At 35.1% G+C, this 15,584-nt stretch overlaps 2 protein-coding genes across 2 annotated transcripts; one reads left to right on the top strand and one right to left on the bottom strand.

The window, feature by feature from the left end:
• The first annotated feature begins 4,355 nt into the window (after positions 1–4,355).
• Positions 4,356–8,202, top strand: LOC144558141 (phosphatidylinositol 4-kinase gamma 7-like). Its single transcript, XM_078306883.1, has 2 exons — positions 4,356–4,664; positions 5,714–8,202. The coding sequence occupies exon 2, from the start codon at positions 5,879–5,881 to the stop codon at positions 7,859–7,861; it is 1,983 nt and encodes a 660-aa protein (XP_078163009.1). The 5' UTR covers positions 4,356–4,664; positions 5,714–5,878; the 3' UTR covers positions 7,862–8,202.
• Positions 8,203–10,403: 2,201 nt separating this feature from the next.
• LOC144558140 (DNA glycosylase superfamily protein) lies at positions 10,404–14,889 on the bottom strand. The gene is made up of 5 exons (XM_078306882.1): positions 14,034–14,889; positions 11,824–11,881; positions 11,477–11,560; positions 11,243–11,384; positions 10,404–10,927 (listed from the first exon to the last, which is right to left on the bottom strand). The coding sequence occupies exons 1-5, from the start codon at positions 14,470–14,472 to the stop codon at positions 10,637–10,639; spliced, it is 1,014 nt and encodes a 337-aa protein (XP_078163008.1). The 5' UTR covers positions 14,473–14,889; the 3' UTR covers positions 10,404–10,636.
• Positions 14,890–15,584: the final 695 nt, after the last annotated feature.

Genomic DNA, 15,584 nt, shown 5'->3' with positions numbered 1-15,584 from the left:
ACGGTGCTTTGATGTAACGGTGCTTTGATATTTTGTATGTAACGGCTCTCAAAAACTTTGAGATTTTGTATGAAATTTCACAATCTTGTTCTATGAAATCAAGAATACATGTTGGTAAATTTTCATGATTTTTGAAGGTGCTTTGATATGTTAATCAGGGGTGCAAAGTTGGGGTCAGAAGCACTCCTTCAGCAGTTCGGGCAATTTTTGAGAGCCAATATCTCACGATCTGTTTTGAGATTTTGTATGAAACTTTACAGTCTTATTCTATGAAGTCAAGAATGCATGTAGGTAAATTTTCATTATTTTTGAAGGTGTTTTGGTATGTTAATCAGAGGTGCAAAGTTGGGGTCAGAAGCACTCCTTCAGCAGTTCGGGCAATTTTTGAGAGCCGATATCTCACGATCTGTTTTGAGATTTTGTATGAAACTTTACAGTCTTATTCTATGAAGTCAAGAATGCATGTCGGTAAATTTTCATGATTTTTGAAGGTGTTTTGATATGTTAACCAGAGGTACAAAGTTGGACCAAAAAAATAATTTTTTTTTCTCCAGACTCTAAAAAAAAAAAAAAAAAAAAAAAAATTTTAAAATTCGGCCCGCGGATATTATCCGCGCTCGGGACCAAAAAAATTTTTTTTTTTTTTTTTTTTTTTTTTTTTTTTCGGGGCGCGAATTTTATCCGCGCTCCGGAATAAAAATTTCGGAGCGCGGATAAAATCCGCGGTTGGGGTATTTTTATAAATTTTGTTGAAACTTGGATATTTTAATTTAATTTATTTATTAAATGGGTATTTTTTAAAAAATCGGCTCACTTCCTAAGACATCTCAATATTTCATTAAATCACTGTCTCACTTATCCTGCCCATTTCAAATCAAATAAACTCGCGAATCTATTTGAATCAAATCTGATCAAATTCAAATTCGAAATTAAATTAATTTCGAATCGAACTGATTTGAATAAATTTCAAACCAAATATTTCGAATCGAATTTTTTTTCGAATTTTTCAAATCAAATTCGAATCGAATCACGAAGTACAAATTTTTTGTGCACCCCTATCCATGAGTCTCACCGACTGTAACAATGAAATAGTAAAATACTTTATGTGATCAATTCTCAACTCTGACTCTTATTCTATTCGTTGCCGGCCTATAATATTTGAAATCAAGTGGTGCAAATCCTGTTGCGAAAAGCAAAATAGCTTGAATTTTAGTGACCAATGCTATCAATCTATCAGTCAAACAAGAATTAAAAAAACAAATCATCTACGTTTTAAGCTCGAGACGTGCGGATTGGCGAGTTGCCAAATCTTCTTAATTTTGGGAGAAATAAAATAATGCATAGCCTATAGGTTAATTGATTACCAAAATATATTTTTTTTCCTTATTTAATTTCTGCACTGTTTGCAGAGGAGGCAGTCAGCTGGTTCAGCGGCTTAATTGTGGAAAAGGACAAGCATCCAGGTCGACTTTCCTAAATTACCCTTCCGTTCAGCGATCTACCTTTAATCGCTAGCCTTTTCCAGAGATACTCTCTTTAATTATACTTTATTTTTAAGGGTATTTTGGTAAAATCCAAATGATGGTGATGTAGTAAGGTGATTTTTTTGTCTCCGTTGGACCAGCAGCTAACCAATAGCATAGTGGGTAGATTAAACTGACGCAGTAAATAATATAAACCACGGTGTACGAACCAATAAGGTGCTTACAGGCCGTCACTTTCCACGCCTCACCGCAAGCGACAGGTGGAGAGATCAGAACCGTTTATTATCTGTAACCTTTCGATCGACGGTTAATAGATGGTGTTCTAGAGTCTTCTTTTCCAAGGGATGGGAACTGAGAGGGAACAAAGCGCTGGTCCAGACAAGGAAACAAACTTTGGCATATTTTTGAAGTAACCCTCCTAAAAAATTTAATATATTTTTTTGTTAAGAAGTCCGGATTAGACTTTGTCGTATTGTAAGCGATAGGGATGGCCAGATGGCGTTATTTTTAATCTGCTATATTATTATTTTTCTCTCCTGCTTAGCGAATGTTGTCTAGCGGGTCACAGATTCTCTGCAGTAAACGAGTCAGCCAACTCAAGTTGGAATTGACTTGAGTTGTAAATGAGCGAGCTAAAACAAGCAGTTAACAAGAGAGTTATGAGCGAGTTACGAGTTTGAGCAATTTTATCAGCTGATTTTATCCTTGTAATTTTTTCATATAAATATTGTCATGAAAGCAATTAATCGATAATATTTTTTTATTTCTTTTTATGTTATCAATGACAACAAAATACGAAAGTAATTAACACATTTACTCACTAAAATATTGATTATCTTCCTATTTAACGGAGTGATAGAGACAAAATAGTTCATTTCTTTGTAAAACAAACATAAATTATAAAAAGATAAATATTCTTAAAGATGAAAATATTTGATCTGATTTGCTTCTATTTATTGTATTTTTTGTTTAAATTTTGAGCCCGTAACAAAGGACGAACAAGATACTATAGATCTATGATCTAGCTAGGATTCTTACTAATTATGTTGTATCGACAACTTAAAAATCTACTTTTAGTATTAAATGTCTACCCTCTAGTTACTGTGAAGATAAGTACCAAACTAATTCATCATTGGTATAATTGTCTTTTTTTCTGAAAGATATCATTGGTACAATTGTCTGTTTCTAAGTTTTGCAATTGATAAACGACATACTACTATAATTTGAAAAGTCTTCATAGCAGACAATTTTTATCCACGTTTAAGCTTTACTTACGAGACCCAACACATATCACTTGTGGATTTGCATTCATCTTTAACGGCTACTTTTGTTCTAGACTCTACACGTATAGAGTATTTATATATAATAGTTTTAAAAAAGAAAATTACAAGCATATTTTAATGTAAATCCACAAACATTTAATAAAAACAACGGTTTTCAAACCAGCTTAATAAATAGTAAACAAATTTCAAAAAATGTAAAATTTGGTCTCCAAGCATATTTTAATGTAGATTGAACATCTAATGGTTTGGATTTGTTGTTTGAACATCAAATACGCTAATATGACCCTGTGAGCACTTCGCCGAAGTGCTGCCGGCAGCAAATTAGACAGTCCCATCTATCAATACCTATATTATGGGAAACGATAGGAACGTATTAGCACGTAAAATGTATAGCCAAATCAATACTTAACTTTTCAAAAAAATACATGAAATTGTATTAATATAAAGAGTTACAGTGTCCTATTGTTTCTGTGTCCCAATCATATTTTCACATTTTTATTTTTGTTTTCAAAGTTCAAACTTTCGTACGGACAACTTAATGTGATATCCATATTAAAATGTACTTGAATACCAAATTTTACATTTTTTATACTGGTAAAAAGTTACTGTTTTTGAAAATTCATAATTTATTGATTTTGCAGATATCTTAAATATATTAAAATATTACCAAAAATATAAAATTTGGTCTTCAAACACATTTTAATATAGAAATTATATTGAACTGTTCAAAATCGACTATTTAAATTTTAAAAATAGTAATAAGGATGCAAGCATAATTAATTAAAATATGAATTTAATAATGGATGACACAGGAATAACGCTAACCCAGGAATAACTGTTATTTCTGACGAGCTATTCTCAACACAACACATTTGAGTGAAAAAAAATGCTATTCTCAACAAAGGAATAGCTTAGATTAGCTGTTATTCTACTATTCCTTAAAAATGTCGAATTGGCTGCTATTCCGAACTAAAAAATAGCTACTATTCTGAACTATTTTTTGTTTCATCGCACCCTAAAAAAAATGAGGCATCTTTTAAATCAGATAGAAAACTGTTTTAGAGGTGGGAAGTAGGAACTAAGAAGTATCCGCCACGGTACAGAAAACCGGACTCCTCGCGACAAAATATTAGTGATCCCTGGATCTTCGGTGACCTGGTAGCACGAACTCTGCCCAATTCAAATAATGTATAAAGATGATAAGAGAGCCGCTCTACACATCATCTTTCAACAGGAATATTATAGAACCTATCGTGAACCAAGTTCCACCAAAAATATCTTCTGAAACCATAGCGATTAATTAGCTCACTGTCAGTCTGTCACGAACTCATCGAATTCGCATTCTCTGAGATATCTCATATTTTGCGTGACTTTCTGGAAAATCTCAACCGTTACAATAAGTTCTGCGCGAATCTCAAAGCTCAAATAATACTGGCCCCCTACGTCACTCCCGAATAGGCAGCGGACACGTCGGTCAGGCAAAATATGAGATATCTCAGAGGACACGCACTCGAATATATCCAGGACCCAAAGAAGGACAATGTCCTTGTTAGTCAAGTGAGGAAATAATGAGGGTGTGTTTTGTAAGATTCTTGTGCTATAAAGTCACGAAACCTAGATGTTTAACCCTGGTTAGTTTTGTAACCCGTCAATTTTCGCCAGTACGTACGGTAAAGGAATTAGGCGATTGGGGGAAGAAAGAGAAAAGCGCTTAGTTTGAGAGAAGGTACTGGAGAGAACAACTTAACGGAGAGAGAGAGATCTTGGCCTCCGATCACTCCGTAACCGCATCCTCTCCGTCAGGGGCGGGTGTCGTCTCAGCGGCGTGCGTCTTGGTACTTGTTTCACTCCTGTGTAGTGGTTGCGTCTTTTCCGAACCGGATCTAGTATTATCCTTGTGAGTGCAATCTCCTTTCATGATTGGATCCATATATTTGTTTAGATCTGTTTTGGCTGAGCTGTGGGTTCCCTTGTTTATAAGATTTAGATACTTGTTTATTGTTTTAAGAATTGATCTTTGATATTGGTGGATCAGTATTTACCGAGAAAAGGAAAAAAAAGCTCGTTCAATCTTTTTTTCCTTTGTCATTTGGTTAATAAGAGGGAGCTATTTTTCTGCCATAAATCTTAGCCTTCTTCATTGTTTGATTTAAACTCTTCAGAGTAGATCCGAGGACGAGAATGAATTTTAGATGGTTAATCACCGTATTTCTTTCAAATTAGAGTCAAATGTACCTTTTAGCTCATAGTAATCATGGAACTTCTGAATCTACGTTTTTACAGCAACAAATTCACTCAATATAAGGCAGAAACATCATGATGTGGCCTTTAGATTGAAGGGGAAATAGTTTTAGTGGTACCTGTATATAATGTTTTATGTAGACATATTGTATATTTATTTTCAATTATATGTTTTTTATTATGAAGGTTAGTTTTTGTTTTTGTTTTTGTGAATTTGGTATATGCAGTAATGCATTCATTCATCCATGGAAATTGTGTGTCTAGTTTGGTGCATGATCAGTACTTCCTCTCTGTTTCCTGGCTGAGATCTAGTTTTATAAATTTAGAACAATCACTTCATCAATCTGATTGTAGATTTTCATTTCCTAGTTATCATTTCTTGTTTAAAAACTCTCATTCTGATGTTATGGCATTAAACTGAAACTGTGTGGGAGTTTTTTGTAGTGTTTCACAAGTTATCCTAAAACTTATTGATATCTTGCCACTAATAGAAATGATCTTTGTCTGATTTTTCCTTTTTAATTAAATCAAGTCTTAAATTCAAAGATGATGGATCAAAACCACTTAGTTTTGCAATTCATGTAAAACATTCTTATATGTCATAGCAAGATATTTCCATCTTTACAAATAGGCTACAAGTAAAGTGTACACCAGAACTTGGAAACATTGAGCTGTTTTGCTAACAAAGGAGATGTTTTCTTTCAGAGTCTTCACTATTAATCTTCCTTATGGCAACTCCAATGTAAAGAATTCAGATCTGGTATACAAAGTGGTTGACACCTTACTTCCTCTCCCTGCTAGTTTGTCGTCTCGGCTGTGCTACAGAGAGGGGTGTAAGCGTCCTTTTCACACCCTCACAATTGCTGCTTCATGTCTCCAAACCTGGACAGCCCAGTGCAAACCCAGATGGCTGTTGCAGTGCTGAACCGTACCCTGAAAAGTGACTATGCCACCAGAAGCCGCACGGAAGGCCGTCTTGGGTGGAAACGTGTATTTGTGCAAACTGACAGTGGCTGTGTGTTGGGCATTGAGCTTGACCGCGGGGACAATGCCCATACTGTAAAAAGGAAGTTACAGCTGGCGCTCAATGTACCAACCGATGAAAGCTCACTCACTTATGGTGATCGTGTATTGAAAAATGACCTAACTGGTATCAGAAATGATTCCCCTCTGCTTCTCACGAGGAATTTTATGCACCGGAGCTCTTCTACACCTTGCCTATCCCCTACTGGGAGGGACTTACCACAGAGGGATCGCAGTGGTCCCATTGAAATCCTAGGATGCTCTTTTGACTGCACAAGGATGAAGCAGGTGGTCAAAGATGTGGTAAAGGCAATCCGAAATGGGGTGGACCCGATACCAGTGCATAGTGGTATGGGTGGGGCATATTACTTTCGCAATGTAAGAGGTGAGAGTGTTGCTATTGCTAAGCCAACTGATGAAGAACCGTTTGCACCAAATAATCCCAAGGGCTTTGTAGGCAAGGCGCTGGGTCAACCAGGCCTCAAACGTTCAGTACGGGTTGGTGAGACAGGGTTTCGTGAGGTGGCTGCGTACCTTCTGGATTATGATCACTTTGCAAATGTACCACCTACTGTGCTGGTGAAGATCACTCATTCGGTGTTTCATGTCAATGAAGGCAGTGTTGAATGCGGAGGTAACAACAGTGGCTGCAAGGGGTATAATGTGAATATTACTAATAAAAGGGCTATTAGCAAGATAGCCTCGTTTCAAAAGTTTATCCAACACGACTTCGATGCAAGTGACTACGGTACGTCATCGTTTCCTGTTTCGGCAGTCCACCGGATTGGTATACTTGATATTCGCATTTTCAATACCGATAGGCATGCTGGCAACCTCCTTGTCAGGAAGTATCAAAGTGGAGCTGGTACCGGTTCCGACTCATTTGTTGTACAGACCGAGTTAATTCCAATTGACCATGGACTGTGCTTGCCAGAGAGCTTAGAGGACCCATATTTTGAATGGATCCATTGGCCTCAAGCTTCCATTCCCTTCTCAGATGAGGAACTGGAGTACATTGCAAAATTAGATCCATGTAGAGATGCTGCTTTTTTAAAAGCTGAGTTGCCGATGATAAGGGAGGCATGTCTTCGAGTTTTGGTGGTTTCTACCATTTTTCTGAAGGAGGCTGTCAGGGCTGGCCTGTGCCTGGCTGAGATAGGTGAGATGATGAGTCGGCAGTTTACTGGGAAGGAGGAAGAGCCAAGCGAACTAGAGGTGATCTGTATTGAAGCAAGGAAGCTGGTTTCTGAAAAAGAGGAGTTTGTCCTGGAAGATTCAAAATCCGATGACAAGGATGAAGACCTAGTGCAGTTTCAAATTGATTGTGAGGATGACCCAATTACACCAAAGACCCCACCGTTTTTTAGTTTCGGGTCTAGATTGGGTTCTTCTAGAAATCCGTTGTCCAAATTACATGAAGCAATAGAGGAGGAAGAGGAAGAAGGTGAAGAAGATAATAGGGATGAAGAGAGCACTAAATTTGAGCAGAGTGCATTTAATGGCCTCATCAACAAGTGGGTTCCTGCAATTGCAAAGCTCTCTACATCTCTCAAGGGCATCTCCCTGGGTGGAAAGGCCAAAGAAGTAACTAAAGGTAACAAAGGTAACAACAGTGGAGGTGCAAGTGGACATAAGGGAGGTACAAGAAGTGCTGAGGAGCAGGCACAAGCAAGTGCAAGTTTTGTGAAATTAGGTGATATGGGGGTAGAGGAGTGGGAGCTTTTTCTTGAGAAGTTTCAAGAGCTTCTTCCTGATGCGTTTCGTGACCGCAAGTGTGGGTCATTCGCTCAGAGGCAGATGCAGCGGCTCGGCACCTCTTGCCAGTTTTGAGTTAGATGGGTTTGGTTATAGAAGATGAGTAGGGTTTGTGCTTTGTTGTGGCGCTTCCGTGATATGCTAGTGTAAGGAATGGGATAGGTCATGGGGCTTTTTTCGCGAATAAATGTCGTGTTCTGTTGTTAGACTGAGATATATGAGAGTGCGTGCGTGTGGTTGTGTGTGCGGGGTGGAGGTTGGTGCTCTTTTGTAAATAGCTCTAGCAGTTCTAGAATTTAGCTATGTTGCTGCTTGGAGCAAGGTTGCCTGGTATTTGACATGTTATTTCCTTCTTTTCTTTGTTATGTATCCGGAACAGTTATAAAAAATAAACTAAAGAAGTTATGTAATTCTCATATATTTTTTTATTTGTTTCTTTTGGTATCTTTTGTATAAATTATCACGTTGGTTAAATATCTTATTTTTTTTCTGAAAACAGAAGGAATGCAAATGGTGTCTTGTGAAAGAATAATCTTTCTTTTGGTGTCTTATGTAATTCTCAGTTTTTTTAGAATTGTATATTCAGTTGGCTGTTTCAAGCAATTTGTTAAGATAATTAATGACATATATTCTGAACAATTAAAATTGGTACCATTGGCTTTGTTAGCTTTCTATCCTTGATATATTCTCCACAATTTCCTGGTCAATCAACGCTTCCAGCCAGTGACACAGACAACAACAGCTGATTGAAATTCATCGAAAAAATAATCAGGAAACCATAAAACATCCTCATAAATGCAGATAGGATCAGGGGGTTAGGTGCGTATATAGTAACGTCCGCTGTTACGCAGAGAAAAACAAGGTGGATACGGTATGCATCTGTGGGCGTGTGAGACAGCATCCGGTGCAACGGGACAAAACAAGAGAGGGACTACAAACATGGGCGTGCTCTCCTTATCCGCAGGGGAAGTTGGTGATGTGTCCGTTTCACGCTGGTGATTCAGCTTCTGCCCCAATGATAGCCCATCGCGCCAAAATTAATGTCACCGTCACATTTTCACTTTTCAGTTTTTATTGACGAAAATTAATCGAGTGCATTAATATACAGATCAGAGAATATATATGGGGAGTAGTAACTAAGAAGCTCAGGCACCTTCGTGACATGATTTATGTAGGTGAACTTTCAGCCTCCACATTTTCGTAATTAAGGATGGATAAGTACAAGAATAGACGAAATTTGCATTCTGTTGCAAATTAGCAATTTGGTAAGATATTTGGAAAATGCTATATTCGCTGGGTTGAAAAAGAATCGCACAATCATTATCGTTTAATCTTAAACTGTAGTTACTGTACAAGCATCATATTGGCCTATATTTTTCTTTTATTGTCGTATTCGTATATATTACGTTTTGTTGCGAAAAAGCGAGTTGCTTTATTTTTCTACTTTCTGCGATATATTTAAGTACGGTCATCATCAATCCTCGCGTCAACAAAGAAATTAACAAGAAAACATGGAAACAAGGTGCTCTGGGGTCAGTTTGGAGCCGCCCATGGAGATGGAGTAGTCAATTTGTCATGGAGTGGTCCCCACCGCGCAGGTCCCGTCGGACAAGATGATGTCTTTTTTGTTCTCTCCCTTTATTAACACTTAAAAGTTAAAACCATCTGTTGTTCAACCGCAAAAGGAAAAGGCAAAAAAAGTTCTTCACTTTTGGTATGCAAGGGACAAAGTATCTTGCCCGCTTCTGTACCGTGCATTAATGGGATTGGGAATATTTGCACAGCATGTACCGTGCATTGACAGACAGATTTGTCCGACTTGCAGGAATTGAGACGTACCAGAGAGGGACTGTCAGGTTTTAACAAAACAAAAGATGTGGTAGTTCAAACTTCAAAATTAGAAATTGGGTAAATATATGAAACTTGGATTCTTAGCTCATTTTGGGAGGATAGAAGGACACCACAAAGAGAAGAGTGTCCTTTTTTCAAGCATATTTGACTATTTACAGATGATATATTTTATTTATTTATTTTGAGAATAGAACGCCTAGGGATTTGCAGGATATAAATTATATCTTGAGTTTTGGTCTTTTTTTACTATGCAAAAATGCTCCTATGTGGCCAATTGATGGGTATAATTTTTATTTTGGCTTTTTGTAATGTCCTAATATCTCATGACCTCAGATTCCCTGGCTCTGCCTCTGCAAGTAATTGCTTCTAGTGGTCCTCTGGTTAGTAGAATTTTTTATTTTATTTTTATTTAATGAACACTATGTGGAGTTGTGGACTATCATTCATGCAATATTTAATGTAGACAAATGCGCAAGAGGAGAAAGAGAAATGGATTTGAGAGTTGAATAGATGATAACTTAGTTAATCATTTTGATTTTCTAAGTTTCAACTTATTTTGTCAGAGTTTGGAAAAGAGGATATGATGCTCTATATTTTATTTCATATCAAAGGTAATACAAAGATGTGATGGTTGAGTTGAGCTTGACACGTTTCATCAGACTTATTTACAAGAAGCATAATTGCTCTTAAAATCAAATCTTTGACTTGATAATAAGCACTTTCTAGATAGACACACACATAATTATTCAAAAGAAAGAAGCAAATTGTAATAATTATAATTCTAGGCAATGTATTTTTAATTTATTACTTACAGTTCAATATTTTCCTTCTGTAGGAATAAAAAAATAAACAGACAGAGGTAACAAGCCTCTACAAAAGCTTCCATACCACCACAAAAATCCCAAATTGGTCAAATTAAGCACTCAAAATCATCATCCCAGAGTCTATACAAATTTTAAATAATTTACAAAATAACCCTTTAGGTTCTTAGTTTTAACTTTAAACTGCAACATTAGTCATGCCCCATGATCTCTCTGCAAGCTTAACGCATTCGTTAAATCGATAGCAGTTGACAAGGTGGTCTATAACCATCCCTGTTGCTTGCATGAACGAATAAATAATTACGGGTCCCACTAACCGGAATCCCCTTCGGATCAAGTCTTTGCTGATGAACTCCGATTTCGGGGTTCTCAGAGGCACACTGCGTGGATGCTTGTATTTGCCAATCACCGGTTTGTGATTTACATGGCCCCATATGTAACCGCTGAATGATCCAAATTCTCTTGCAACCTTGGATTGAACAAGAAATTAAAAAGAAAAAAAAAATTTAATTTTGTCAAACTTTTATTATAACAATACCAGTATACCGGAGTATACCGGTAACTGGTATACTACTGGTACTAAACCTGTCTATCACTATACAGGGTGGTATACGCTATCCAACAACATTTTTAATTTATTTCCTAAATGGTTAAGGCAATCAGGCCACATTTATGAATAATTTTCCAATTGATAACCAGAAAACTGGATTTCCCAGGCACCATGATAGGTACTTGAGCAACATCGTAAATTCGTAGAATTTTTCCTGTGATTAGTTAAACTTGCCTTTTGCACGCACTTGGCATTTTCTATTATTGCTCTAACACGGCACTCAGCTAGTTTAAGCTCCTTGTTTGAAATGATATCCTCTATATCTTTCTCTTCCATCCTCGCGACAACATTGTAATCGAAATTTGCAAAAGCTTCCCTAATAACAAGTAATTAATGGTAAATTACTTTCATAATGTGAACAAAAGAAAAATATACTTGAAATGCTTGATTCTGGTAATTTCAAATGACCTGTAAATCTCCTTGCTCTTGAGAATCTCAGTCCAGTTGTAGTCAATGAGCAGTCCGGACAATGCGAGAAGCTCAAAGAGACGGCTTAGCGGCCATCACACAAAAGTATCACAATGAATTAATTAGCAGGAGAAGAAAATAAAACATTACTGTACCAAAGACACACACATTACTGTTGAAAAGTGATGCTGGTATGACATTCCCTTTGTTAAATCTGGCTTATCATTGAAGTTTAAATAAGCGCTATATTTTTCATTAAATCCAACCAAACATGAATCGAAAAGCCAAAAAAAAAAAATCTAGTTTTTATTGGCAATTATAGTAAAGTATAGTGATGTTATGCTTACTTGTCATTGTAAATAGGCACACCCCAGCACTCATCATGGAATGAAACATATGCTTCATCTGCAACGAAAGAAAACCGTTTGATTTAGGTATTCAGATAGAAATCATGACATTTCCACTTAAAAACATTTGGTCATGAGACTTCGCATGTCAAGCATCATTTCTGGAATTATTTACAAGTGAAACCAATTAGGATACTGGCATGGTTCTTTTTTAATATTTCTTCCACAATAATTCAAGAATCCATACTAGAACTGAACCTGTAATCGTCTGCTATAAACTAGTTTCTAATAATCCGGGCAATAGATATATATATTTTGCTCCTTTGATTTAGCCTTCTTTACCGTGGAAATCGGAGCATGGCGCTTGATGTAAAATTTTAAATGGAACTGTGGGAAAGGACTTGTTTTTTCTCCGAAGAAAACTGGACAGGTAATAAAGGTAGAAAGGGCCTCTTTCTGTAACAAAAGCTTAGAATGATATAATTCTGTTCATCATTGGATGGGCTGGGCTGGATCTTAATGCATAAGCCCATTTATAAAATCTAGAAAGACGTAATGGGCCTCAAATTTCGGGCTGAGGTTGTACTCCAATCTTTTTTTTTCTTCTTTTTCATCTAAGATATTATTTTCGTTTTGCAGAATTTCCTTTATGTATTTTTAAGTAATAATAAATCAAGTAATGTCATAGTAATAAATTCGGAATTCAGAATTTTTTAAAAAAAATTTAAAGTTCATGGTTCGGGTATCATAGTTCGTAAAAAAAAAAAAAAATCAATATAGCTCATTTTATAATAATGCAATTAATAAAAGAAAATAATAATCATGGGCGTACTGTCTCTAAAATATATTTAAAATTTTGCTATTTTTTATGTAATTTGATCTCATCTCAAGTAATAATCAGTAGTGCAAAAAAAGTAGACAATAAGCCGTTTTACTAAAGCAAATTTAATTAATTCCGGTGTTATACGTAAATTATCAATAAAATTTGTATAAGACGAATAATTCGACAATAGCTTATTTATAGCATCTATTTATTTGTTGAGTCACTAAAATCTAATTTTACACAGTTAAAATGCCCGCATATATTATATTTGTTACCGTGAGCAATAATCATAATTTTAGGAATGTATTTTCACCCATAACGAATTTTAGTTGTCATATACGAATATAGTATCCGTTTATGCGAAATATATAAAGTTTTTATTTTGCTGAAATATTTGTAAAATGCGAAAAATTTAAAAGAATATATAAGAAAAATATATAGAGTTGTGATAAATTAATTGTAAAACACTAAAAATATATTAAAAAATTATAGAATTTCTGGCCACTGATATAGTGATATTCCATATATATATATATATATATATATATATTTTTTTTTTTATTCCTTAGCTACCTGCCAAAAGACCGTGCCACACGTCCATCAAGTTTGAAACAAGTGCATGTCATGTACTGCGAGCTGCATGCTTGTGACTAATTAGCGTAATCATGTACGAATCTATTTGCACTGATGGAGATGGGGTGTTCATATTGGATTATTGGTAGGTGAGAAAAAAGCTTTATCTAAAGTGAATTGTAGATTAGTTTTTCACCATTCAAATAAAGCGAGCAATAAATTTTGGGTCAATTTGAAAATATTTTTCTAATAAATTTTGAAACTTTTAGCGTGCGTGGTTCAATTTTAAAGATTTTTTAATAGATAAACAAATGAATTTCTATACTAAAATCAAAATTGACATATAACATGTTTTCATTATGAATATCATATTTATAACTTAAAATTGGTTAAAACAATTTAATTGATAATAAATATTAAAAAACGTTAAACTGATATATATATGTCCATCATATCATCCAATTTGTTACTTCTCTTTTTTAGTTTTTAATTACCCCTACATTGCAAAATACTATTTTCGGTAATCTAATTAATTATTTTTATTTTTTCAGTCCCATCACTAGTTAAACTCAAACCACTAGACTACCAACGCACATTTGTTATTTTATAAGGAAGGCTGGACTATATAAAAGTTAAAAAAAAATCAAAAATTTAATAAAATTTTAATATACATAAATAAAAATTTTAAAATCATAGAATGACTTAACACCCCCTGACATATATGTAGATCCATCCCAGTATCAGTGAATACTATATTATAACAACTTAGTTATTGCATTTTTCTTTTGAACTATCTTAGTTAGAAATTTCTTACCACTTGCTTTTGTTATCCAGCTGCACCTCTTCAAGCTCCCTGGCTCCTGACAATCTAAATACTCATTCAAAATATCACAAATATCATCCTTTTCCTCTCTTTTATCCAATTCAACAACCTCTTCATTTTCCTCTGCACCATTAAAAAATAGCTCATTCTTTCCCCATGCACTAAAATTGCTGCGAAACGAAAGCACCTTCTGCTCCCAGTCGCATATAGAACTCCCGATTGACGAGTCATCGTTTGAGTTTTGTGAAAGAGATAGAGATGATAGAGAAAGATTAGAGTAGGTTCTTTGTATGCCGAGAAATGGAAAGACGGTAGTTTCATTCTTGGTTACTGAGTTCTGATGCTTGTTATTTTGTTGTAGTCTTTTTTGTGTAAGTGTTGTGCCAGTATTTCTCTTGTATACATGCCTTTGAATGCTTGCGGTAGGCATTCCTTAATTTGGTCTGAAAGAAGAAAGAAAATGGGAGAATTAATTAAAGGTGATCAAATGTGGAGGTAGCAAAGCACGCACATAAGTGGGGTAATTTGTTGTGGATGGAGAGGATTTGGGGTACTAATAAAAAAGCAAATGAGAAATGGGTTGAGGTGCCAAGTCTTGAGCTTGTTTGGTAGGCTATATGTTTCATGGTAGCTAGATGAAAGCATGGAGATGTGATCCCAGAAAAGAAAATTAATGATCAGAAAGAATATAGAATTTAGTGGTTAAATGCTGGTTGTTAGCTAGGTCAATAACTTTCTTTGTGGTGCACTAGGGTTCCATTGTCATCACTATCTTAATTTGGGAAGTTGGCAAAGCACTTCATATATATATATATATAATTACTAGTCCTTTTAGAACAAAAACATGAAAAGGAATTGAAGAATGAGTGGTAGGCAAGCAGACATATATTTATGACCTTATTAAGTTGTTGGGTCCATTAAGACGAGTAATTAACAAATTATAAGCAAAACACACACACATATACATATATACACATATATATATACATATATACACAAATACACACACAAATAGTGACATAGCTACATTAAATAAACCTAATCCTGGTTCAGGTTCAGATGTATATTTAGAACATATCTAACGACTATACACTGGTACTGGTATTGAATTGAAAACTTAAATTTGTTTTCAGCCACCATTCAATTATTTGAGCAAGCAAAGAATTTAAGGCATAGATACAACCAAGCTATTTATTTGCACCATTTTTTTTTTAAGAAATAAGACCGAGTCAAGATAAATTATTGATTGAAGATTAAAATCAAGTATAGGAGGGAAGATATATTGACACACCTTATGCTTATTCAGACACGAAATATAACTGCATTAATTAATAAATACGGAGCACCAACTAGCTAATAGTATATATATAACTCGACACTGACTGAAATGTTTGCGTATAATTAACTTAGCTATACAATTATATATCTTTTTCATCAAAATATGGATGTTGAACTTATAATTATATAATTGGTCAACTATATTAAAAACTTAGAAGTTATACCTACAAGAGAATTTTAGGTCCATATATATATCCAATGCTA

This window comes from Carex rostrata, chromosome 8, assembly GCF_964058835.1.
Source record: "Carex rostrata chromosome 8, lpCarRost1.2, whole genome shotgun sequence".
NCBI lineage: Eukaryota > Viridiplantae > Streptophyta > Magnoliopsida > Poales > Cyperaceae > Carex > Carex rostrata.
The sequence above is the reverse complement of the archived record's forward strand: the minus strand, read 5'-3'. Positions and strand labels throughout refer to the sequence as shown.